This window comes from Rhinoraja longicauda, chromosome 16 (assembly GCF_053455715.1).
Source record: "Rhinoraja longicauda isolate Sanriku21f chromosome 16, sRhiLon1.1, whole genome shotgun sequence".
NCBI classification, from domain to species: Eukaryota; Metazoa; Chordata; class Chondrichthyes; order Rajiformes; family Arhynchobatidae; genus Rhinoraja; species Rhinoraja longicauda.
In genome coordinates, this window is record NC_135968.1 from 32,529,820 (window position 1) to 32,557,464 (window position 27,645).

At 41.6% G+C, this 27,645-nt stretch overlaps 1 protein-coding gene across 1 annotated transcript in view; it reads right to left on the minus strand.

The window, feature by feature from the left end:
* The window catches only part of LOC144600835 (uncharacterized), a 128,565-nt gene that overhangs the window by 92,299 nt on the left and 8,621 nt on the right, over positions 1-27,645 (minus strand). Inside the window, exons 2-6 of the mRNA XM_078412725.1 lie at positions 27,413-27,575; positions 26,425-26,525; positions 21,953-22,101; positions 13,524-13,752; positions 7,277-7,497 (exon numbers count right to left, since the gene is read on the minus strand). Coding sequence (XP_078268851.1) covers positions 7,277-7,497; positions 13,524-13,752; positions 21,953-22,101; positions 26,425-26,525; positions 27,413-27,534 — 822 coding nt within the window. The 5' untranslated portion in view covers positions 27,535-27,575. The remainder of the gene's footprint in view (positions 1-7,276; positions 7,498-13,523; positions 13,753-21,952; positions 22,102-26,424; positions 26,526-27,412; positions 27,576-27,645) is intronic.

Consider the following 27,645-nt stretch of genomic DNA (forward strand, 5'->3'; position numbering starts at 1 on the left):
GCTTTATTTGTTGATTTTATGATTCAGCAAATGCCCCGATATACCACATTTTAAGTTACGACAGCACACTCAGATGTATAACATTTAATTTGCACAAAAATACACTAAATTGGAGGAATAAATTGTGAATCAAAAGTTTCATTTCAAAATTTATAAATATGCAAGTTGTCTATATTTCATTTTCTTCAAAAATATAATTTTTAAAACCTCTAGAAATAAAGTATGTATGCATGTAGAATAAAATGTAACAGATAAACTGTATCCTATAAAAAATTTATGATCAGGAAACCTTTTTTCAAAGCTTACCATCTGTGAAATATCTTAGAACATGAAAATATAGACAGCTAGCTTTTTCCTTAAAAGTGGAGAACTGTAAGGTACTTCATTTCACATTTATTATGCTTTCTGTGTCTTTCCTCATTTTTCATCAGAGCTGCATTAAGTATTGATATTGATTTCTTGTAAATGTATTAAATGGACGGCTAGCAGTTTTTTGTTATTGTTCTGCAGTACTTGTATGTAATTTATTACTGCTGCAACCAATGCCAGGTCTCAGTGCTGTGTGAAGCACCAGCTTTGTTCTGGTGCAGTCACAGGCAACAATTTGCTTTTGTTAAGCAGCAATATAAATTAATATTGTAATATAAGGTAACAATTTAAGTCAGTAACTTTCACTGACAAATACGCAAATTACCACTCTAGTGACAAGTGGCAACAAATAGTAATATCGCAAGATATTATAATAGATATATGTAAAGCCTGTGAAATTACAGTGAAAGAATTAGCATGTTTCAATAATATTACGTTTCATAACAAATACCAAGATGCTATTGATGCACAAAATCAGGTTAGTGATGTGACCCTTGGGCTGTACTTAAGTTTGAGGTGTAGAAAATCAAGTAAAAGCTTTAATCTCAACACCAAACTTATAATTAAGGACCGAGAAATCAGTCCAAAATGTTGTGTCAACAGTGATGGGAGAGGGATGTTGAGGAACTTAAGGCCCACATGAAAAAGGTCTATTCCACAGCAATCAATCCTTTAAATCCTGTGTAAGATATCAATAACCACTAAACTAACCAATCTACAATAATGATTGATATTGTTTATTTTAAGATGAGAAAATAAATAGGTAATATATATGGTCCAGAATATAGAGACATTATTTTCAACCACATAATGTATCTTAGATATTATGGAATTAATTGGATATGCAGTGTAAATATACACTGATATGCTTTCATTTTTTGTCTGTTTTCAAATATAAAGTGATATATAACAATACAAATTAAATTAGAAAATGGCAAGGCACATTTTGCTTCTTTCTAGTTAACTTCACACTAAAGTTAAGTGTGAATCTGTGGAATGCATTGCCACAGATGAATGTGGAGGCCAAGTCTTTGGGAATTTTTATAGCGGAGATTGCTAAGCTCTTGATTAGTAAGGGTATCAAAGGTTACAGGGAGAAGACAGAGGAATTGGGTCAAGAGGGAAGGATAGATCAGCTATTATACAATGGTGAAGTAGACACGATGGGCCGAAAGTCCCAATTGTGCTCCTATCGCTTATGAACTATGGATAGCACTCTTACCAGTGCCATTGATTCAAAGTCTGACCCTTAAGCTGGCACAGCTAAACTAGTACCTTTGGTGGGGGGGTTTTGGCAGCGATGTTGTGTTTTGAATAAGTTAACCTGAAACAAACATTGGTCGCTATGGTGAACATAATAAATCCTGTTTAATTTAAACTACAGTAAGAAATTCTTCCATTGTCATAGCTAATATTCTTCACTCAAGCAACATTGTCAAATCAGATTAACCAGTTACTCATTCATTAGCACAGTAAATGATCATTTGCAGCACAAAGTTATTATTTTATTTGCAGAAGCAAGTAACTATACTTCCAAAAGCAAACAATTGTGAGGAACGTTTGAACATTTTTGACCCATAGAGAAAGCAATATATGAAGTCAAATGTATTCTCTCTATGATTCAAATTTAAAATGCAAGTCCAGACAAGAATCAGTGTAGTTTTGTTCCTTCATGGGTAACCTAAAGGCTTATCATTTAATAATCTTACACACTTGCCAGGGTAACAATTTTTATTACAATTAATGTCCAATATTTTGATAAAAATCTTTATCCTGCTAAGTGAAAATGAATCTGAACCCACAAATCATCAGTTTACTGGCTTAGTGTACTATTGTACTAAATGTATTAAATGATGAAATAGTACTTCACATAATTAAGAAGTAAACAAGTAGTCAAAAGACAGAAGGTGATACATTACCAAGGGATATTTTGAATTTGGTGTCCAAAGTCATTGCAAATCTCATGACTTTCCAAACATAGACACAAAATGCTGGAGTAACTCAGCGGGTCAGGCAGCATCTCTGGAGAAAATGCAGAGGTGACATTTCGGGTCGAGATCCTTCTTCAGAAAGGTATTGTGTTGAAACGTCATCTATCTATTTTCTCCAGAGATGCTGCCTGACCTGCTGAGTTACTCCAGCATTTTGCATCTATCTTTAATATAAAACAACATCTGCAGGTTCTTTTTATTATTATTACACCATGACTTTCCAATTTTACTAATTCTGCATCAGGAGCAGTGAGACATCAAATCTTTACAATTCAATTCACCTTTGATGATTTTTACCACACTGTCAGCTAGAAAACTACAAAATTCATACAATCAAATCAGACATTTTGTTTGAGGACAACAGTAATTGAACTTTGGAAGTAATTAATTCATATGCATCTATGTCCAAAATTTTGGAATTTGCTTTAAACAAAAAGAGTCAATGAAAGACTGAGGAATTCTGATGAAAACAAAAGAAAGCGCATTTTATTATAATTTATTCTAAATTTAAAAAAAATCTTGCTTTGATTATCAAGATAGTTTTAGCACCTTTCTGTGAAATATAGTGCATTATTTGAGTTGGTACATTATAATTAATGAACAACCTAGTTTGCAATCATCAAACAAAAACCATAATTGTACAAAATCACCTATTAACTGCCTTAATAGACATGCAACTATTATAACAGATGTCAGATACTCCAGATGTCAGATTTATAGCATCTGCAAATTTTTGCTTTTTGAAATAGTTCATTAATCCAGGTATGAGGCTTTGGAAGGCAATAAGGTGCACATAGTTTCTCGTGATAAAGGAGCAGAAGATATGAGACAGAATTCCCTGTCACTTTATTTGCATTGTTTGCAAACAGAAAATGAGGCAGAGTTCACATCATCAAAATTGAGCTGTCCAGTTTTTAATTAATTTAAATTAACATAGAAAAAAATGAGCACATTTCATTAAGGATCTGAGGTCTGCCCTTTACTGATTTTTCATCCATATTAACGAAGAGATGGAAAATAGTGTTGGATTATTTCTGCCAGTATTATCTGAGCAAACAGTGTCATAGGTCTGGTGGTAAAAGCAGTAAGTAATACCCCAAAGGTGACACCTTTTTGATTTTTTATGTTTTGTTGCTGAATGACAACAATAGTATAGGATTTCAGTCCCTCAGTCAGTAGCAACACATTATGCAAGTTAATGTGTTGTTGTGATGCCTCAATTTTAATGCAGTTCATTCTACTACCACTGTGACTTAAAAAGTCTTGCGATGGGTCTGGGAGACGAAAGTTAATTTCTGCAGCCATGGCCAATGACACCTTGTCATACTTCTACACACAATCTAGACATGTGATAACGTGCATTTATCATCCAGAGTAATGACAAAGCACATCAGAAAGCTGTGTGGAGCCATGCTTCAGATTCCTGGATCAATCTGATGGAGTCTACAATGTAATCTGCTACAATCTTACAGACTCTGATTGCATCCTGCAAAAACTCTGCTTTACAGAGAGACTCGCACTTACAAACGGGTGGAAATTGGTCCCCAAAGCCAACTAGAAAAACAGCTGCCGCCTGAGAAGCGCAAGTCATTGCCTCCTGGAGGAGATATTTGTGGTACCCTCTTGCAGGGATGCATCACTTAACTGACACAAGTAGCTCCCTTTTCAAAACCTGGTTCTTTATTGAAGCCCCAAATAATTCTGTTCCTTCCCCAGAGAATTATCTTCAAATCCTTGGCTTTCACCTGAATTGCCCAGACTCCTCAATTTACTGATTCGACACCTTTCCAACTTTCAATACTACCCCACACACACTCATTAATCATACCCCTCTCCAACTAGTGATATTGAACTGAAAATATTACACGTTATTTCATGGACTAATAAGGCAACTTTATACTGCCTGTACCCAACATCCAGACAGACCTACAACCCTCCCACAACCAACAGACCTACCACAACTACTTGCTCGAATCTCTTTACCCATTGACAAGTCAAAAAGTTGATTATCTCCCATCCTCTATCTCCTACAAAACTTGCACCAATCTGGCAACTATCTGCTTGAATTTGGACTGAACTGATTTTTGCCAGGGAAGGGTTTTGACTGTTCAGTGTCTGTGGAGTAGATCAGTGCCTGATGCCGTTCGACTGTCCTCTGTCCAAAGATTTGTTTCCCTATAACTAATTTCTAAACAATTTATGTTTGGAACAGGCCTGTAGTGTCTTTGTCAACCTTGTATATCCCCACAGTCATGCTCATAGAAAATGTGGGATGTCTCCATGATATTCACACTTTTTTAAAAAAAGTATTATCATTTTTCAATGTGTGCACAGGTCCACATTATGGTGGCAACAAGTTACTGCATGAAGCTACTGCAGAGGTTCCCTGTTAAAACATGTTTACTCTTTGCAAAAATGTATTTTCTTCTACCAGCATTGATACAATTATTTCAAAATCACAATTCTACTTTTGGTGCAAGTGAATCAACACATAGTGGGAGAATGACCAGAAAATTCAACATTAATGTCAGCCTAAAGGGGATTATTTTGGAAACTAGTTTGCTACATTGAAACCTTAACATATCATTCCTGTATAAAAGAATTAAATCTCAGAATGATATTACATTGTCACACTTCAGTGGAGCATTGAGAAATCACGTCAATCTGTTACTAAACTCCTTACAGCAATGTATTCTACATATGAGATCTCATTTTATTTTATCACTAGACCAAGTGGACCCGTTGGGCCCAAACCTCTCCTGCATTAGTGCAGCACCCTCTCCTTCCCCCTTCCACTCCACGCTCCCCTCCTTCCACTCCACATACCCCTCCCCCCTTCCTCTCCCCATATCCCCTCCCTTCCCTCCCCTCTCCTCCCTTCCCTCCCCTCTCCTCCCTTCCCTCCCCTCTCCCCTCCCCTTCCCCCTGCCTCTCCCCTCCTCTCCACCTCCCCTCCCTCCAAACCCTCTCCCCTCCCTCCAACTCCTCCCTTCCCCCCTGCCTCTCCCCTCCCCCCTTCTCTCCACCTCCCCTCCCTCCAAACCCTCTCCCCTCCAACTCCCCTCCCTTCCCCCCTGCCTCTCCCCTCCCCTCCACCTCCCCTTCCTCCAGACCTCTCCCCTCCCTCCAACCACACCTCCCTCCCCAACTCCCCTCCATCCACCCCCTCCCTCTCCTCCCTTCCCCCTCCTCTCCCCTCCCCCTCCACCTCCCTCCCCACCTCCCTCCACCCCCCGGCCCAGACACCGCCTAACGGAGGTTGCGTAGCAGCCCACCTCCCGGCCTGGGCGGCCGCCATTAGTGGAGTGGGGTCAGGGAGAGGGAGAGGGAAAGAGTCCTGGCGGGGGGTCAATGCGATGGGTAGACGGTGGCGCCTCTGCCACTGATGACCCTCGGGTTGATGCCACTGGACTCTTCGCCCCCCGCCACCGGCCCGGACGGCCACCGATGCCGCTGGATTCTGGGCGGCGTGGGGAAGGCACTGAGCCAGCTGGGGAGAGGAGGGGGGATGAGGGAGCCGAGGGCAGGCCCAGCGCCAGGCCCAGGCGTCCACCAACGGCCGGCCTCACCACCGCTGCTGCCGGCTTTCCCCTTGGCCCACCTCTTACGTAAGGCCCAGGCCCAGCTGCTTCCCCCGGCACCAGGCCTGGCTCTCCCGCCGCTTCGGAGCCGGCAAACCCGCCCCCAAGAGACAGGCAGCCGAGCCCTGCTCCTACCTGAGATCATCGGCCCCCAGCTGCGCAGACGTGGATGCGTTTGTTCTGTGCATGCGCGGATGCGGCGGTCATCTTACGTAAGTACCAGATAAAAGGGGCCCCAACTGCACATGCGCGGTTTGTAAAACTTTAAAATGTGAATAACTTTAAAAATATAACACCAATTTCAATGAAACCTCTTCTATACGTACACGGGACGATGGTGAGTAAGGTGGGCCTAAAATTGTCACACTATTGTGTACTGTTTCAGTTGTAGTTCAGGAACAAGCAAACAAACGAGAGTTTTAGTATATAGATAGATGAGCATGCTCTTGGTAAAAGATGGATTTAACATAGGTCATTATGTTTTGCAGAGATTTACAGCTGCGCTAGAATGGTAGTTCTCAAGCAATGCAAATTGCTCGTACATCTCTATATTGTGATGCAAGGTATTTGGACCATTTATTAAGCTGTACTTTTTTGCTAGGATAGTTCTATGTTAATAGTTCACTGTCTAAGGAAGAGACTAAATGAATTAAAAATAATCAACAAGTGTTATTACAACTCTAAAATGGACTGATAACACATCTAGTGGGTGAAATCAGTTTATAGGTTATTCTCTTCTACATGAATTGTAATTAAAAAAGTATTTAATATGTCAATTATTTAAAAGTCAGTTCTTTTTCATTAAATTCTTTTTTCTAAGAAACATAACATCTGCATGTGTCAGCTGAAAACTGACAGATTATATGCTTTTATGGTTTAAGATCCCGAGAGTAAGTCAGTTTTAGCTGATGACTTGCCATGTAATGCACATCAATCTGTTAAAGCAAGGTGAAAGCTAGGTCAAGAAGTATTCCATATCTTAGGATAAATGCGATTAAGTAACAGAGATCATTATCTAAATCCAAAAGACCAATTTGGATGTTTGCCTAATATAATTCTTCAGTGACTTATTTCTTCACATTTTGAAATCCATGTTCTATAGTCTCAATTTCAGATTAAGATTGTGGACTGGGGGTTTCAGATAGTTGTTAAAAATAATTTTGAGGTATAAATTGGGATTATGCATATCCTATGTCAATATTATTCACAGCTTTCCATTTCCACTAACTGGATAAGGCATCAAAATGATTATCTTCACAACATCTCTTATTCAGAGTTTTTGATCAGTATAGAAACATTTAAGACATATACTAAATAAGCAATGAGTAGACTTGCCTGTGGTGAATAACCTATCAGGGCCCAGAGATACCCAGTAGTCAAATTCCTCTGATGTGAAAATTCTAGTTCATCCGTCTCATCTCGATTCACAGCTATATGTACACAGCCTTGATAGTCACCTATCAAGCGTTGTCCACCATGCAGGTCCAAAATGTCCCATGTGCCAATTTTTTCAAGTGCTTTTGTCAAATCACTGATGTGGCGGAATGATAAGTGGCCTGGATATACAGGGAAAAAAGTGATTAAAAAACCCACAAAAATATCTGAAATTTTCTTCTTAGAAAATAGAAATCACATAATTCACACGTGACGCTATTACTGTTTTCTGAACTATTTTAAACCTCAATAAATTTCCTTAATATCATATCATATCATATATATACAGCGCGGAAACAGGCCCTTTCGGCCCACCAAGTCCGCGCCGCCCAGCGATCCCCGCACATTAACACTATCCTACACACACTAGGGACAATTTTTTACATTTACCCAGTCAAATTAACCTACATACCCGTACGTCTTTGGAGATAAAACAGTATATTTCCTACGTACAATCTTGCTGGTCAAGAAACTTGAAAGCACATATTATCAAGGTTGTGGTAGATTGTGGTATACTGTGTTATGAAGTCCAGCACAGAATCATATTCATCTGGGGTTTTTTTCTAAATGATTATTTATAATAAAATATGCAGTTTGTGTAGATTAACAAACACTACCAACGTGTTCAGAAAGTGAATATGACACTGTCTATATTTCCTTTGTTACAAACATTAATATGAACGAATACGTTTATTGGCCAAGTATGTACACATACAAGGAATGTGCCTTGATGCTCCACTCGCAAGTAACAACATGAACATGCAGTAAACAATTTAGAATAAAGCATAAAACATTACAACATTAAGAATACAACATTACAGTTTAAACCTGTGAGTGAAATAAACCAGAGCAAAAAGAGACTACAGACTTTTGGTTATTGCGTAGAGCTACTAGACTGCATTTAGCAAGTTAGCTAATAATACCAACACCGTTATTTTCTAAAAATATGTTTTAAATGTTAAAGCCTATTTTGAGGAGCAGGATAGCAACGAATTATTAGCAAGTACTGAACCACAACAGCATGAGTCCATCTTCCAGACCATAGACATTTGAATATCGAATAAGAATATTTGCCCTATTTGTCAAAAATATATATGAACTGCTATTTTCATGAAGCACAGTAAAAAAAGATATTTCAAGAATAAATATCATTTAAAATTAGCTTTAGTCAAAAAGAAAAAGTAGTCCCATTCTCTGCTTCCTTTATTTACATACAGAAACCTGAAAGTGTAGAAGACTTTGTTGAGGTCACAATTGTAATACAGTGCACAGTTTTGGTTATCTTGCCAAAGGAAGGATGTCATTAGGCTGAAAAGAGTGCAGAGAAGATTTATGAGGATATTGTCAGGACTAGAGGGGATGAGCCATAGAGAGGTTGGTCAAGCTAGCACTTTATGCCTTGGAGGGCAGGAGCTGAGGGATGATCTTATAGAGGTGTATAAAATCATGAGGAAAATAGAGATGGTGAATGCAGAGTCTTTTTCCCAGTGATAGACATAAAATGCTGGAGTAACTCAGCAGGACAGGCAGCATCTCTGGATAGAAGGAATGGGTGACGTTTCGGGTTCCCAAAATCCGAAGCGTCTCGACCCAAAACGTCACCCATTCCTCTCCAGAGATGCAGCCTGTCCTGCTGAGTTACACCAGCTTTGTGTGTCTATCACCTATTCCTTCTATCCAGAGATGCTGACAGGCCCGCTGAGTTACTCTGGCATTTTGTGTCTATCTTCAGTGTAAATCAGCATCTGCAGTTCCTTTCTACTCATTTCGTCTTTTTTCTGGTGTCAGGGAATCAAGAACTTGAGGGCATAGGTTTAAAATTAGGGGGATTTTTTTTTTAATGGAACCTGAGGATCACTTTTTTGCACAGAGGGTGGTACGTATATACTACAAGCTGCCAGAGGAAGTGATTGGGGCATGTCTTACAACAATATTTAAAAGACATTAGGATAGGTATATGGATAGAAAAGGTTTAGAGGAACATGCTAAAGGTTGGCAGGTGGGACAAATGTAGATGGGTATCTTGGTCAACATGCAAGAGTTGGGCCGAAGGGTCTGTGTCTGTGCTGTATAACTCTACAACACTTAACACCAGAGTCAATGAGGGGAAACAAGCTGTCTAGGCCGAGTCCCTACAATCATTACCTTCTGTGCTATTTAATGTGCATTAAAATAAGACCATGGCTTTCATGCAGCTGCATCATTAATCCGAGAGTCATGTGATTGACTGCTGTCTGGATTGTAACCGTTGTTTGCAGAGGCTTGCAGAATCAATAGTTCCCGATTCTGGTTAGTTCCTCACCCCAAGGTTATACAAAAAAAGCCAGATACAACAATATGATCAATCTTTCTTTTAGGCAGTCCCTCAAGGATGAGGAAGACTTGTCTTCTATGTGTTCCAGTTGGGATCAACAGACACAATCACAGGTGGGGCAGGAGTTCCATTGAGGAGGTTAGTGGTTGATTTGGGGTTGGTGCACTTTGTCATTCGTCCTCACAAGGTTCCCTGTGGTCTTGATGAAAAGAATCGAGGCTCTCAGGCCATCCCAGAGGTACCTACTCCATTTTGATCAGTTACAGGCCAGATATTTCCACAAGTCAGTGAGGTAGAGACATTTTTCCCCACTGTGACTGAAAATATTCTCGTACTATCTAGCTCAACTGGGAGAGTTTTACTTGCTGCTGTTGGTTCTGGAACATGGGTCTTCAGCACTACAGCAAGGACAACTGAAGCCCATAGCAACTTCCGTAGGTCACATAACAGGGAATACGCCCCGATCTTTATCACGGGGACAGTGTGGAGAGAGTGTCTAGCTTCAAGTTTCTGGGCACTCACATTTCGGAGGACCTAACATGGTCCAATAACACTGCTGCGCTGGTCAAGAAGGCACAGCAACGACTGTTCTACCTAAGAACACTGAAAAAGTCTGGTCTACCCCAACAGCTGCTGACGACCTTCTACCGCTGCACCATAGAGAGCATCCTAACGCATGGCATCCCTGTGTGGTACCTCAGCTGCACGGAGGCAGAAAGGAAAGCTCTTCAGCGGGTAGTCCATAGAGCTCAGAGGACCATCGGAACACAGCTACCAGACTTGGAGGGCATCTACAACACACGATGCCTCAGAAAAGCCACCAGCATTCACAAAGACTCTTCACACCCCTGCAACAGTCTGTTCGAACTCCTTCCATCGGGCAGACGATACAAGGCCTTCTACGCCCGCACCTCCAGACTCAGGAACAGCTTCATCCCCAGGGCCATAGCTGCTATGAACCAGTCCTGCTGAGCCGGATGGTCACATCGCACAGTGATCCGGCACAGAGTTACTTGCACTTTATTCTGTCTTAAAACTGTTACAATTTGTTTCATTGGGTTGTTGTTGTTTAAATTAATTAAATTATTGCATCGTATGGGAGGCGCATTCCCAATCTCGTTGTACCCATGTACAATGACAATAAAGATATATTGTATTGTATTGTATTGTATTTGGTACACTTAGCTGGTTCTAATTATCAGGTGGAATAAATTAAATTAGCTGAAGACTGGTTTTTATAGTGGTGGGTCTTATAATCATGTACATACAATTATATTTTCAAGTAATATCCTATATTTCACTGTCATCACCCCAACCTATGCCCTTTCTCATTAGCAGGACAGACCCGCCAAACATAGCAACACAGTAGCATCATAACAGGTCTGTCCTGCTAATGGGAGAGGGCATGGGTGGGGATGGTAACAGTAGAATGTGGGATAGACACAAAAAGCTGGAGTAATTCAGCGGGACAAGCAGTATCTCTGGAGAGAAGGACTGAGTGCCATTTTGGGTTGAGACCCTTCTTCAGACTGGTTAGGGATAAGGAAAATGAAAGATATAGGTGATGATGTAGAGAGATAAAGAACAATGAATAAAAAATATGCAAAAAAGTAACAATGATAAAGGAAACAGGCCATTGTTAGCTGTTTGTTAGGTGAAAACGAGAGGCAAGTGCGACTTGGGTGGGGGAGGGATAGAGGGAGAAGGAATGCCGGGGCTACCTGAAGTTAGAGAAATCAATATTTATACCACTAGGCTGTAAGCTGCCCAAGCAAAATATGAGATGCTGTTCCTCCAATTTGCGTTTAGCCTCATTCTGACAATGGAGGAGACCTAGGACAGAAAGGCCTGTGTGGGAATGGGAAGGAAAATTAAAGTGTTTAGCAACCGGGAGATCACATAGGTTCAGGCACCTTCCTCTGCAACCGCAGAAGATGCAATACCTATCCCCATACCACCTCCCTCAACTCCGTCCAAGGACCCTGACAGTCAAATCAGGTTAGGCAGAGGTTCACTTGCACCTCCTCCAACCTCATCTACTGTATCCGTTGTTCAAGATGTGGACTCTTATACATCGGCGAGACCAAACGTAGACTGGGCGATCGTTTCGGTGAACACTTTCGCTCAGTCCACGTGAACCTACCTACGATACGATAAAACTTTATTCAAGCCCAGAGGGAAATTGGTCTGCCAACAATCACAAGGTACACAAAAACTTGAAATTAAAAGTACAAAAAAAAAGGACAAGCGACTGTTGGCTGGCTGCCATGTGCACAGCGCCTAAACCGGAACAGATTAGAACGAACACAGGCTTATCCCCTGGGCAGAGGATTAACAACTAAAGTGACGCACCCTACCCCCATGGTCCCCCTTTGTTCTCTAAACGTCCTTCGCCGGGTCCCCATTGTTCTTCATGGCGGTCCCCCCTCGCCCAGTCCCCATTGTTCTTCATGGCAGTCCCCCATCGCCCGATCCCCATTGTTCTTCATGGCGGTCCCCCCCTTCGCCGGGTCCCCATTGTTCTTCATGGTGGTCCCCCCCTCACCAGGTCCCCATTGTTCTTCACGGCCATCCCCCCCTCGCCCGGTCCCCATTGTTCTTCACGGCGGTCCCCCCCTCACCAGGTCCCCATTGTTCTTCACGGCCGTCCCCCCCTCGCCCGGTCCCCATTGTTCTTCACGGCGGTCCCCCCCTCGCCGGGTCTCCATTGTTCTTCACGGCGGTCCCCCCCCTCGCCCGGTCCCCATTGTTCTTCACGGCGGTCCCCCCCTCGCCGGGTCCCCATTGTTCTTCATGGCGGTCCCCCCCTCGCCCGGTCCCCATTGTTCTTCACGGCCGTCCCCCCCTCGCCCGGTCCCCATTGTTCTTCATGGCGGTCCCCCCCTCGCCCGGTGCCCATTGTTCTTCACGGCGGTCCCCCCCTCGCCGGGCCCCATTGTTCTTCACGGCGGTCCCCCCCTCGCCCGGTGCCCATTGTTCTTCACGGCGGTCCCCCCCTCGCCCGGTCCCAATTGTTCTTCACGGCGGTCCCCCCCTCACCCGGTCCCCATTGTTCTTCACGGCGGTCTCCCCCTCGCCCGGTCCCCATTGTTCTTCACGGCGGTCCCCCATCGCCCGGCCCCCCCTTGTCTTCCCTGTGCTTGTATGAAACTGCTGATTGACTGATCTATTGGACAGTTCTTCAAATTCCAGCACATTGCCATGTCAGTGGAAGATTTTGGAAAATGTCCCATTATCATGTCAGCCAGAGAGAATGATGGCTGGTGATTCATCTGATTTTATTAGTAATATCGTTTTTGTTGCACTTTGGTTCAAATAAGTAGTGTTCAAAAAAGTAAATAGTTAGCCATTTTAGATGGAAATAATGCCTCAGCATATTGCTTTGGGTTTGGAATCATACTTAGGGTAGTATGTGTAAGCATAACAGATTTACCCTGAATAGACAATTCTCCAATTGTTTCAAAACTTTTCATTACAGATAATTAGTTAAGTCACTGGATTGTTAACATGGTTAGCTTACCTGAAATCAGGTATGATTATTTAACTTTATCTTAATAATCATAACTTTTTTTGGAATTAGTAGTTTTGGCATATCTATTATCAGGTACAAAAATTCACCTATCTTCCCGTCAAATTTCAAGTATTTCTGATCATGTAATATTTATTCTAATTTTAGACAAGGTGGAAAACTAACAAGTTGAAATCTTGACTAGTGAACCGTTAAAAGTAGTCTGTATTTTTATTAAGTGCTAACAGTCATTTCTTTTCACTTTGACAACATAGCAGGTCTCCAATTCAAACAGTAAAAATATTTAAATTTGCTGCAGTACTCACCAGACAACCAATGTGGTGTAAGAATATTGGTCATCCATGACACATAGCCTTGCTTGAACGAACAAATAAAGGATTCAACATTGCTTGGAGCTATGACCTCATTTATCTGAGGCCCTTCTGAGTCTAGTTCACATACAGGATTCAGAAAGACAACTCGTGGGAAGAAGGCGCTCTGGCGAAGACACACACCATTTTTCATCAAATGATTCCATAAATTTTGTGTTTTCTTCTATGGAAGATTGTGAAAGAAGGCAAATGAGTAATGGGAAGTGGGACCAGAGCATGAAAGAACAAATAAAGATAGCTCAATATGCTTGCAAAAAAAGGGAGATATTAATTTTATATGCAGTACAAAACTATAAGTAAAGAATAACAGCTGCAAGATGTAAAGTAAACACAAGATGAGGAAGGAAAATAGACTCAATAGACAATAGACAATAGACAATAGGTGCAGGAGTAGGCCATTCAGCCCTTCGAGCCAGCACCGCCATTCAATGCGATCATGGCTGATCACTCTCAATCAGTACCCCGTTCCTGCCTTCTCCCCATACCCCCTCACTCCGCTATCCTTAAGAGCTCTATCCAGCTCTCTCTTGAAAGCATCCAACGAACTGGCCTCCACTGCCTTCTGAGGCAGAGAATTCCACACCTTCACCACCCTCTGACTGAAAAAGTTCTTCCTCATCTCCGTTCTAAATGGCCTACCCCTTATTCTCAAACTGTGGCCCCTTGTTCTGGACTCCCCCAACATTGGGAACATGTTATCTGCCTCTAATGTATCCAATCCCCTAATTATCTTATATGTTTCAATAAGATCCCCCCTCATCCTTCTAAATTCCAGTGTATACAAGCCCAATCGCTCCAGCCTTTCAACATACGACAGTCCCGCCATTCCGGGAATTAACCTAGTGAACCTACGCTGCACGCCCTCCATAGCAAGAATATCCTTCCTCAAATTTGGAGACCAAAACTGCACACAGTACTCCAGGTGCGGTCTCACCAGGGCCCGGTACAACTGTAGAAGGACCTCTTTGCTCCTATACTCAACTCCTCTTGTTACGAAGGCCAACATTCCATTGGCTTTCTTCACTGCCTGCTGAACCTGCATGCTTCCTTTCATTGACTGATGCACTAGGACACCCAGATCTCGTTGAACTCCCCCTCCTCCTAACTTGACACCATTCAGATAATAATCTGCCTTTCTATTCTTACTTCCAAAGTGAATAACCTCACACTTACCTACATTAAACTGCATCTGCCATGTATCCGCCCACTCACACAACCTGTCCACACAACTCTGAGATTAATCCTGTTCCTAATGCATGTGGTCCCAGCGCTCAAAATGCCTGTTGTTTTGTAGGAATTTAAATCAGAAACACCAGCAAAGCTGGCAAAAATAAATGCAGTGCTTTAGTTTAGATTAGTTTAGTTTAGAGTTCATTAATGAAATAAGCCTTCAGCCCACTAGGCCCTCGCCGTCGAATGATCACCCGTACACGAGTTCTATCCTACACCCTAGGGACAACTTACAGAAGACAATTAACCTAAAAACCATGAACGTCTTTATAGTGTGAGTGGAAACCAGAGCACCCAGAGAAAACCCAGGCGGTCCTAGGGAGTACATACAAACTCTGTACAGACAGCACCTGTAGTCAGGATCAAACCCAGGTTTCTGGCATTGTAAGGCAGCAACTTTACTGCTGCACCACTGTGCTGTCCCGTTGTTATTCTACAAGTAAGTGTAAATGCAGAATCTTGAGATATATCAGATAGGGTCAATTTTTGATTGTAGGGGATCTGGAACTATTTAATGGTTTCACGAGCCACATGAAATTGGGAATGTGTTCAATTCTAATAAAAACAATGCCTGTTCTGATCATTAATAAAAGGGCAGCAAAAGAGAAACGACTGACCTAACTGGTTCAAATTCCTTCTCTCCAGAGATGCTGCCTGTCCCGCTGAGTTACTCCAAACATTTTGAAGAAGAGTCTCAACCCGAAACGTCGCCCATTCCTTCTCTCCCGAGATGCTGCCTGGCCTGCTGAGTTACTCCAGCATTTTGTGAATAAATCGATTTGTACCAGAATCTGCAGTTATTTTCTTATATTTTAAACTCTGTACTGTATAACCAAGAAAGCATGGTTTTGGTGATCTTGGACAGGAATAGACTTCATTATGTCTTAAAAGCAACACCAACTGGCTCACATTAGAACAGTAAGTACATGTCATGACTATATCAATCACTGATGTCCACAGAATCAGTTCTGATAGAGTGATTCCTGAATAAATAATGAATCTAGATGAATCTGGGATAGGATGCCGAAGGCTAAAAGTACTATGTTTTTTATTATTTTTGTAGACAACAGTAAAAATATTTTCTGTATATATATATATATCTATTTTTGGTGAGAAATGCAAATCCAAATGCATATTTTCATTTTGCATATAGTAGCAACACAAGGTTACATACATAAATGTGTTATTCTGTGTATATCACATCATGAACAAGCACAAACCAACTGAACATATTTTCCAATGGGTCAGTCAGTTCATCATGTTTCACTTCAAAAAAGTGAGCACAGTTCCTGTTGTTATTTATGTTGATCTTTAATCATTTTTGTTTTAACAAGTTATATTTTCTAAAATTAAATTATCCGGCATATTTGTGATTATTATATGGCAAAAATATGTGACCACGACTAAAGATTTCAATTGTCTGGATGTCTGTTAAAAAGGATGAAGAAATAGTAATTAATATTAAGAAATGTTAAGAAATAAAAATAAATGGCATATGACAAAATAAGGGCTCAGTTTATAGCACAAGACTGGCACATGGAGACAGGCATCTGAATCGGATTTTCTTTCAGGAGGCAGGTTTGCTAAAGTTTGCTTTAGAGTTGTAACACAGAGTACAGATCGCCAGTTCGTGTATTAGATTTCAGTATAATTTTAACGTAAACAACATTCCTTGGAAGCCTCTTTATTTTCATTGCAGCAAAGACAGCATGAGAATGGAATCAAGATGCAAGACATAACAAACCTCTCAGTTATATTAAAAAACTATCAACTTCATAATCCAGGGTTTTTTCATTCATGCAACAAAATTAAAACTTGAGTCATATATTACTGTTTTGGCCATTTTATGAAAATTTTAAAAAATCAAAAATGTAATATCAGTAGAAATTGTGAAGGGAACCACTCATCCATCTTTCGTGCTAACTTCAGATTGCAAATTAACAGGCACTTCTGACCAAGGTAAGGAATACATGTTTCCATTATACCGTTTCCATGAAACTCTAAACTAACGAGCATGTTATACATCTCTGACAAGGTCTCTGAAATCTGAAATTGCTGTACAAAAAGGGAACAAACTTGAGAGAGCTGACAATAGACAATAGGTGCAGGAGTAGGCCATTCAGCCCTTCGAGCCAGCACCGCCATTCAATGCGATCATGGCTGATCACTCTCAATCAGTGCCTTCTCCCCATACCCCCTCACTCCACTATCCTTAAGAGCTCTATCCAGCTCTCTCTTGAAAGCATCCAACGAACTGGCCGCCACTGCCTTCTGAGGCAGAGAATTCCACACCTTCACCACTCTGACTGAAAAAGTTCTTCCTCATCTCCGTTCTAAATGGCCTACCCCTTATTCTTAAACTGTGGCCCCTTGTTCTGGACTCCCCCAACATTGGGAACATGTTTCCTGCCTCTAATGTGTCCAATCCCCTAATTATCTTATATGTTTCAATAAGATCCCCCCTCATCCTTCTAAATTCCAGTGTATACAAGCCTAATTGCTCCAGCCTTTCAACATACGACAGTCCCGCCATTCCGGGAATTAACCTAGTGAACCTACGCTGCACACCCTCAATAGCAAGAATATCCTTCCTCAAATTTGGAGACCAAAACTGCACACAGTACTCCAGGTGCGGTCTCACCAGGGCCCGGTACAACTGTAGAAGGACCTCTTTGCTCCTATACTCAACTCCTCTTGTTACGAAGGCCAACATTCCATCGGCTTTCTTCACTGCCTGCTGTACCTGCATGCTTCCTTTCAGTGACACCCAGATCTCGTTGAACATCCCCTCTTCCTAACTTGACACCATTCAGATAATAATCTGCCTTTCTATTCTTACTTCCAAAGTGAATAACCTCACTTATTTACATTAAACTGCATCTGCCATGTATCCGCCCACTCACACAACCTGTCCAAGTCACCCTGCAGCCTCATTGCATCTTCCTCACAATTCACACTACCCCCCAGCTTAGTATCATCTGCAAATTTGCTAATGGTACTTTTAATCCCTTCATCTAAGTCATTAATGTATATCGTAAATAGCTAGGGCTCCAGCACCGAACCTTGCGGTACCCCACTGGTCACTGCCTGCCATTCCGAAAGGGACCCATTTATCCCCACTCTTTGCTTTCTGTCTGTCAACCAATTTTCTATCCATGTCAGTACCCTACCCCCAATACCATGTGCTCTAATTTTGCCCACTAATCTCCTATGTGGGACCTTGTCGAAGGCTTTCTGAAAGTCGAGGTACACCACATCCACTGACTCTCCCCAATCAATTTTCCTAGTTACATCCTCAAAAAATTCCAGTAGATTTGTCAAGCATGATTTCCCCTTCGTAAATCCATGCTGACTCGGAATGATCCTGTTACTGCTATCCAAATGCTCAGCAATTTCGTCTTTTATAATTGACTCCAGCATCTTCCCCACCACTGATGTCAGACTAACTGGTCTATAATTACCCGTTTTCTCTCTCCCTCCTTTCTTAAAAAGTGGGATAACATTTGCTATCCTCCAATCCACAGCAACTGATCCTGAATCTATAGAACATTGAAAAATGATCTCCAATGCTTCCACTATTTCTAGAGCCACCTCCTTAAGTACCCTGGGATGCAGACCATCAGGCCCTGGGGATTTATCAGCCTTCAGTCCCATCAGTCTACCCAAAACCATTTCCTGCCTAATGTGGATTTCCTTCAGTTCCTCCATCACCCTAGGTTCTCCGGCCCCTAGAACATTTGGGAGATTGTGTGTATCTTCCTCAGTGAAGACAGATCCAAAGTAACGGTTTAACTCGTCTGCCATTTCTTTGTTCCCCATAATAAATTCCCCTGCTTCTGTCTTCAAGGGACCCACATTTGCCTCGACTATTTTTTTCCTCTTCACGTACCTAAAAAAACTTTTGCTATCCTCCTTTATATTATTGGCTAGTTTACCCTCGTACCTCATCTTTTCTCCCCGTATTGCCTTTTTAGTTAACTTTTGTTGCTCTTTAAAAGAGTCCCAATCCTCTGTCTTCCCACTCTTCTTTGCTATGTTATACTTCCTCTCCTTAATTTTTATGCTGTCCTTGACTTCCCTCGTCAACCACAGGTGTCTCTTACTCCCCTTAGTCTTTCCGCCTCTTTGGGATAAATTGATCCTGCAACCTCTGCATTATTCCCAGGAATACCTGCCATTGCTGTTCTACCGTCTTCCCTGCTAGGGCCTCCTTCCAGTCAATTTTGGCCAGCTCCCGCCTCATGCCTCTGTAATCCCCTTTGCTATACTGTAATACTGACACTTCCGATTTTCCCTTCTGCCTTTCCATTTACAGAGTGAAACTTATCATGTTATGATAACTGCCTCCTAATGGCTCTTTTACCTCTAGTCCCCTTATCAGATCAGGATCATTACACAACACTAAATCCAGAATTGCATTCTCCCTGGTAGGCTCCAGTACAAGCTGTTCTAAGAATCCTTGAAGTTCTTCCAGAACAGGAACAGAGTGAGATGATAACTATAAACAAGAATGTCAAGCAGAACCATATTTTACAAGATTCACACTGTTGGCTTACTTAGAATGTACTTCAATTACGTAGCCGGTCCATCAACGGAAGTTTCTACATGTCCATCTTTTTGCTTGAGTGCAGCATCAAAGTCACTGAAGCACACCACAGCAACCGTGTTCATCAAATCATGCATATGTTGAGCCAAATACAACTGCCTCTTGGAGACTAGATTCAATGGTCCCTCAAAATGCATGTATGTTGGAATGGGATGGAACATTTCAGTAATGGAGAGATTGGAGAGGCTAGGTCTGCTTTCCCTGGTGCAGAGGTGAACAGAGACATGACTGTGGTATCTAAACCTATGAGGAGTATCGACAGGTAGACTGTAGTAAATTTTCCCTTAAAATTTTGTTGGTCTGAGTTCATTAATGTAATGTGTACCGAGATACATTTAAAAACTTTGCTTGCATACCGTCTAGTCAAATCATACCATACACATGTATAATTAACCCATGTACAAGCCCAAGTGTGCAAAGAAAAAAATAACCAGAGTGCATATGTTACATGTTAGAGTATTACAGCTGCAGAGAAGGTACAGGAGATCCTCGTTATAACGGACCGTGAAGTTGGGGGGGAGGGGGGATGGTTTCCTTATTGCCAATTATCCAATATAACCATTTTTTCCCACCTCGTCCTTTCCCTTTTAGCACAACTTACTTTAAACAAGACTGTGAAACTTTTATCTATCCAAAAAGGCAAACACCAAAGAGGCATACAGCAATTAATGTATCATCTAAACATAGCACAAAAAGGAAGTTTGTGTTTGGTAGATTATTTCTTTGTTGTAACAATACTTCTTGGCAATAAATCTTATACTGTTGGAAAGCCCATTTATTTCCCTTTTAAATGGTGCCACATTTGTAAGGAACATGCATTTGTGGGATGAGCAGCAGAGCTGAGTATATGGGTTGTGCCCATGAAACATTTGCCAAATCTTCTCTGCCAATGCCAAACAGCTTATTCTGCTGTTGCTATTGACTCTTGTTTTGAGCTTCTGGTACCCCCAGGTGCTGAAAATCAGGTGCCTGATTGGCACCTGATTGGCAGCATCTGTGAGCATGGGCCCTGCTACAGTGGTCAGTAGGTGTCTGCTCCAAGGATCGGCATGCCACGTTTGACTGATCTGGATAGGGCCCGTGCGATAGGGCAACTTCAAGCTGGTGTTCCGCAAAACCAAGTTGCGGCATTATTTGGAGTGAGCCCTAGTACCATCTCCAAAGTGAAGGCCAAGTTCCATATAACGGGGGATGTCAGAGACAGGCCGCGAAGTGGGCGTCCCAAGAAGACGACACCCGAAGAAGACCGTTTCCTCACCCTGTCAGCACTTAGGAACCGTAGGCTGTCTTCTACAGATTTGCAGTCAAGGTTTGCAGGACGATATGGCCGACGGCTCTCTGCCCAGACAATTCGGAACAGACTGCACGCAGCCGATCTCCGGTCTCATAGGGCTGCCAGGAGGCCTGCCATGACTGCCCTTCACCGTCAGGCCCGTTTGCGCTGGTGTCGGCAACACGTGCACTGGAACCTGAACATGTGGAGGAACGTTATGTTCAGCGATGAGTCCAGATTCTGCCTACGGCAGTTGGATCATAGGGTCAAAGTGTGGAGAAGACGCGGAGAACGCTATGCTGATTGCTGCACCGATAGAGTAACATCTTTTGGTGGAGGCAATTGTCAGATTTTAATAAAGGCCATTTTTATACATTTCACCATGTAGAAATTACAGCAATTTATACATAGTCCCTCCCATTTCAGGGCACCATAATGTTTGAGACACAGCAATGTCATGTAAATGAAAGTAGTCATGTTTAGTATTTTGTTACATATACTTTGCACATAATGACTGCTTGAAGTCTGCGATTCATGGACATCACCAGTTGCTGGGTGTCTTCTCTGGTGATGCTCTGCCAAGCCTGTATTGCAGTCATCTTTAGGTTATGCTTGTTTTGGGGGCTAGTCCCCTTCAGGTTTCTCTTCGGCATATAAAGGTCAAGCTCAATTGGGTTCAGATTGGGTGATTGACTTGGCCACTCAAGAATTGACCATTTTTTGCCTTTGAAAAACTCCTTTGTTGCTTTAGCAGTATGTTTGGGATCAATGTCTTGCTGTAGAATGAACCGCCAATGCAATTTGAGGCATTTGTTTGAACTTGAGCAGCTAGGATGTGTCTCTACACTTCCGAATTCATTATGCTACTGCAAACAGCAGTTGTATCATCAATGAAGATAAGTGAGCCAATACCTTCAGCAGTCATACATGCCCAGGCTATAACACCCCGAACACCGTGTTTCACAGTTAAGGTGGTATGCCTTGGATCTTGGGCAGTTCCTTCTCTCCTCCATACTTTGCCCATGCCATCACTCTGATACCATGCAATTTTAGAATCCAGGTCATCACTGCAGCAGGACTGTACAAATCTGTAAGTCTACCTTTGAAGATGACATTGGCTAAAACACATGTACATGTCAGCTACTGCAGTCAAGGATAGCTTAAAATAAAAGTTAGACTGTTTGATGCAATGTTAAAATACATGAACATTATGGTCACATAATAACTTTGTACGCAGCACCACTTAGGTCTTACCTTAATTCTCTGAACTGGATCTGCAAATTGTTTGATTGAAGTGTTTTTCAACAATTCTGTATTCTCTGGTACCTGCAGCAGCCAGTAGTTGTTCTGGAAAGAAACTCTGCCCTTCCAGTTCCTCAGATCCAAACAGAACACTCCTTTTCCTAAAATTGAATTGAATTGAATAAGTTTATTGGCCAAGTATGTACACATACAAGGAATGTGCCTTGGTGCTCCACTCGCAAGTAACAACACGGACATACAGTAAACAATTAAAGCATAAAACATTAAGAATAAAAATTATAGTTTAAACGTGAATGAAATAAGCCAGAGCAAAAAGAGGCTACAGACTTTTGGTTGTTGAGTAGAGCTACTACTCACGGGAAAAAAAAGTTTTTATGTCTGGCTGTGGCGGCTTTGACAGTCCGGAGTCGCCTTCCAGAGGGCAGTGTTTCAAAGAGTTTGTGGCCAGGGTGAGAGGGGTCAGAGATGATCTTGCCTGCTCGCTTCCTGCCCCTTGCACTGTACAGTTCGTCAATGGGGGGGGGGGGGGAGAAAGTTGCAGCCGATAACCTCAGCTGATAGAACGATTTGTTGCAGCCTCCGGATGTCGTGCTTGGTGGCTGAGCCAAACCAGACCATGATGGAAAATTATCAACCATATCAACACGTTTAATTACAAGCAGACTGAATACAATGGTATTTACTGAAATGAAATGCTTTAATAGCAGTAAACATCAGATACACAGTATATATATTCTCTTCTAAGCCAGATTAGAGACAAATAGATTAGCCAGCATAAAATGTGAACTAAATCTTAAAGTCTGATATATTGAGATTTTTAACAAAGCCTCAATTTAATAAACCCACAAATCAATTTTGTGATCAACCAGTTATAGATGCATTATCCAACATAAATTGATCAATTAAACCCAGAGTTGCACTTTATTTTTTTGAATGGTCAGGGCCAATTCTGTTGAAAATATGAAGTTATCAGGATTAATGTATTTTTGACCATGAGCATGAAATGGATGAGTACAAATCAGTAGCCTTTTATGTTCACCACACCTGATTTTCTTTTGCACTGAATTCAATGGAGAAGAAAACCAACTGACTATTAAACAGGCTGCCTATTCAATATTACTTATTTTTACCACAAATGTGAGATATATTGTCCTGAAAATTGTCTATTTTTGAAAGAAAACTCAAAGTATAAAGCAAAGAACAATGTATATATGAAAGGATTCAACAGGCAGAAAATACTTGTCAGAATAAAAATAATAGGAAAATGTGGCACACAAGGGGAATACTAAATCAGAATAGCTTCAATTTACTACGTGGTGTATTAAAAAGATACAAAAAATATCTGAAACTTTATTATATTATTCCATTCCACTCTTATTGTAATGTCCTTTCTTAGGATCTGCATTTACTGGTAATGCAAGTTTGTGATGATCTGAACAAAATTTCCATTTGGATAACTCAAACTTAATTCTTGGACTCCGCATTCAGGATATGATTTAGATATTTATGCCAATCATAAAGCCTCATAGGTAAACAGATTACTTCTCACTTTAAGTGAAGAAGAAAGAACTTTAACAGATGTAAGTTTTCATCTTTACTAGACGGGCGTGGAACCGTTGGGTCCAAATCTCTCCTGTGGGCGCTCCTGCGGGCCCAGCAACCCTCCCCTAACTGACGATCCGCGGACCTGTTGCCAGGCGGGGAGTGTCCCCCAGGGCCGTGGGCAGGTGAGGGGGGACAGGGAAGGTGAGAGGCAGCCACTCACCTCGGCCCCGTGCAGCCAGAGCGAGCCATGGACCTGAAACCTCTCCTGCACCTCGGTAGCGAACGGCAGCGACGGCCATCTTGTTGGATCCTCTACCGCCGCTCTGCACCACGGGAGGAAGGTCAGGCGTGGGGCACGCCGGGACGGGCGCCGATCCTCACTTTCTTCATTTTTCTTTTCCAGAAGGTGGTGTATTTGCAGATGATTCCATCAGACAGTGGGACAAATCCACATGAGCCTGATCACCTTTTCCCATTTTAAATACAGTAGAGGACATTCAGAGATACAAGGAGGAAGGGCAGTATAATGAAATTAATTGCAAGGAAATCTTTTCCTATCTATGGAAAGCTAACAGCATGTGGGGTAGTTTAGTTGAAAAGATTAGAAGCATTGTAGGAGTAGGTAACTGAGCACTTGAGTTTGAAAATTATTGTCGGATAGTGGCAGCAGTGGGCCACTTACGGCAGCACATGGGAGCAGTGGTACAGCTGGTAGAACTGCTGTCTCTCAGTGCCAGAGACCTGGGTTCGATCCTGAGTGTGCTGTCTGTATGCAATTTCACGTTTTCGGTGACACTGAGTGGGTTTCCTCCGGGTGCTCCAGTTTCTGCCCACATACCACAGACGTTTCTAGGTTGATTGGCCTTTATAAGGGAGGTATCCGAAAATAGGATAACATAGAATTAGTGTGAATGGGTGATCGATGGCCAGCATGGACTTGGTGGGCTGAAGGGCCTGTTTCCATGCTGTATCTCTAACCTAAATTAAACTAAACATATGCTGATGGAGTTACGTGAATAGTGTGGGAAGATTCGCTTGAGAAATATAAACATAGTACATATCAATGAGAGACAAACCGGTGAAGTAGTTAGGTCACTAAATATTTCATGTTTTAAGCCAAATTTGTAAAATAAAGTGTTGTAATTTCTTCAGAACCATTCTGTTCTATGCTGTCTGAATCAGGAGTGGGGAGGGTGAGGAAAGGTTGACGCCAGGTTTTCTCAAGCACTGCACAGGCACTGGCAGTCTCTGTGGGGTGGGGTTTGCAGGGGAGTTGCAGCTCCAGAAGATTGTTCTTGCTCTCTTTCATTGATTAATTTCAAATGTGCTAATTCCCAATGGGTAAAAGCATAATTTCATTGAGAATACTACTGATGATCCACTATAGAGCACATGCCATTTCACCAGTGTTTTTAACACATGCATGTGAGTGAGGTTAAAAAAAAGAGGCAAAGAGCCGAGCGCTTACACAAGGCCTACAGCGGGGGTCAAAAAATTGGAAAATTTACACAAAATTACTCATTTCAAGCCTCTTTTAGTGCATTTCAAAGTAAAAACGGACATTACAAAATAATGTGAATATGTCACTGTATACTAATAACATTTAAGTAAATTCGCACATTAATTGATAATCAGCCCAAAAAGGTAGTAATTGGCTCTTCTGCTGTGTTTTATATTTTAACCCCGTCTAAATTAATTTAGTTATATAATCTTGAACTTAAATTTAATATTTACTCATTACAGTTCCATCACTGATTTTCTGGCACTCTTGGTTCCAGAGCTTTGCTGGTTTATCGAGCCGGCCAAGGAAGCCGGCTATGGGGATAGATTTGCTGGCTCTAGCTGGGCTGGAGTTCCAGAGCCCCGGCCGCAGGTTGCAAATTCAACCCACCGATCGGCTGTGGAAGTCCCGATGAGGTCGAGATTGGCTGCCTTGCCCAGCCTAGATGCCACATTTTTGGAGAGACTTCCAGGGCAGGGGGATATCTCGCGGAACCCCTAGCAACCTCTAGCGGCCGAATTGACAAATTGGCCATGGAAGTCCCGATGAGGTCGAGATTGGCTGCCTGCCCCAGCCTAGGTGCCACATTTTCAGAGTCTTCCAGGCGCGGAGGATTTCTCATGGAACCCCTAGGTGCTCCAGCGGAACCCTAGTGTTCATTACAAGTCTATACATCGTTTCTTTTCTTTTTATTCTGATCCAATTTCTCCGTTGGTAAACTCGATTTTGACAAAGTGAAAAACGCGGAAATCGTGCAAAAAGCACTGGAATGGATTTTAAAAATGCGGAAATTTCATATGCCTGTTAATAATGCTCCTCCAAAGTTACTGATGATAATTGGAGGAATAATAAGACATTTTTTGAAATGTGACAGTCCTTGAATCTCTTCTTCAACATACTTTTTAATCGATGTAAAAATCATGTCCCAAACATAATGGGAGCAATATTGCAACAGACGAAAAAACACATGCTTATACACTCTATTACTTCCGTAACGTTTTAAATGTTTAAATGAGCCAACAATCAATTTATTGTTGCAAGATTACAAAGCAGTATTCAATGCTTAAACTTCGCCCATCTGGTGAAAAATTGACTAATTCAAAAATGTGATGCTCTTGATGTTGAAATAGTTTGAATTTTAATACTTAGATTTCCACTTGTCGTATAATTTAAATTTGGTTTACATTGATGAATTATTACAATTGACATCTGCATTGCTTCTTACCTGTTTGTGTGTACACAGAAGCCAGAGAATGTCATAGTGATCAAGAAAACAAACTACTGGAGGAACTCAGCATCTTTGCAGGGTAAGGGTTGGTTGACATTTTGGGTTGAGACCCTGCATCAGGATTATTGAGGTGTAGCAGTGAGCCCATCAAAAAAATAATGAAAAAGCTTAGTCCTTTAAGATATGTACCTGTGAGGATGACAACATTGATCTCCTCTTTCGATTTCTGAAACTGGTCTGGGACTCGCAGATTACAAAAAATTGCTTCTTTTGCCAATCCACCAAGCAATCTTTAACAAAATATACAAAGTATTATTTTAATGACAATGCATTTTCATTCATTTTTAACTTGTAGAATTGTATTTTCATTGTTTATGATTGATGTGGATGCTGCCTCGTATGAAGACAACTTGACCGATTCTTGATTCAGCAAATGCATAGGGGATGTTGGAATTAGTTGGATTATGAAACTGGATCGAAGTAATGGTCAAACAAGATTTGTTTTATTTTGTTACATTAATTATTATCATTAATAATATGGGCGGGAAGGCATGAGTGAACCAAGGAGATGCGATGGGAGCAGTTTCTACAGGAAGCAGAAAGGGGTGGGGTTGGGAAGATGTGATTGGTGGCGGAAATGTTGGAGAATGATGTGTTGGATGCGAGGCTAGTGGGGTGAAAGGCAAGGACCAAGGGAACTAGTTTTGTTCCGACTGGGAGGATGGGAAGCAAAAGCAGAATTACGGGACGCAGTGCGGACATTGGCGAGGGATCCATCTACAACACCAGGATGGAAACCACGTTTACTAAAGAAAGAGGACATCTAGAATAGCCGAGAATGGAAAGCCTCAACTTTGAAGCAAATGCGGCAGAGACGGAGAAATTGAGAGCAGGGATCACATCTAAACAAGAGTCAGTGTGGGGGGTGGCGTAGTCCAGTGGGAGTGAGCAGGTTTATGTTGTGCTTGTAGTAGAACACAGAGATATGCTGAATACACGCACATGCTTACATTCCCATGGGATGCATTAAGTGGATATTAAAAATTCCCAAACAAATAAGAAAGCAACAAATTATAGTCTTTGCTACATTTCATTATTTTTCTACCAATGATAATTTAATACTGGAGATCAAAAAAGATTGTAACCGATTAATAATGTTGTTAATTATGAACCTAACCTTAGCTGTAAAATAAACTTATGAAAAGCTTGCACTTCAGTAAGTTTTTCTTCATTTTCAGGAAATTCTGTTGGGCCACATGCTTGTTGAACCTGGACCAGGCGGCTTTCCAATTTCAACATCTTTACGTTTAAACTTGATAGCAGAAAATCTATATAAAAAACTGTACAAACAGAACAAAATAAAAATCACATTTTATCATTTTACTGTTTGATATTGAGAAAGGCATATCA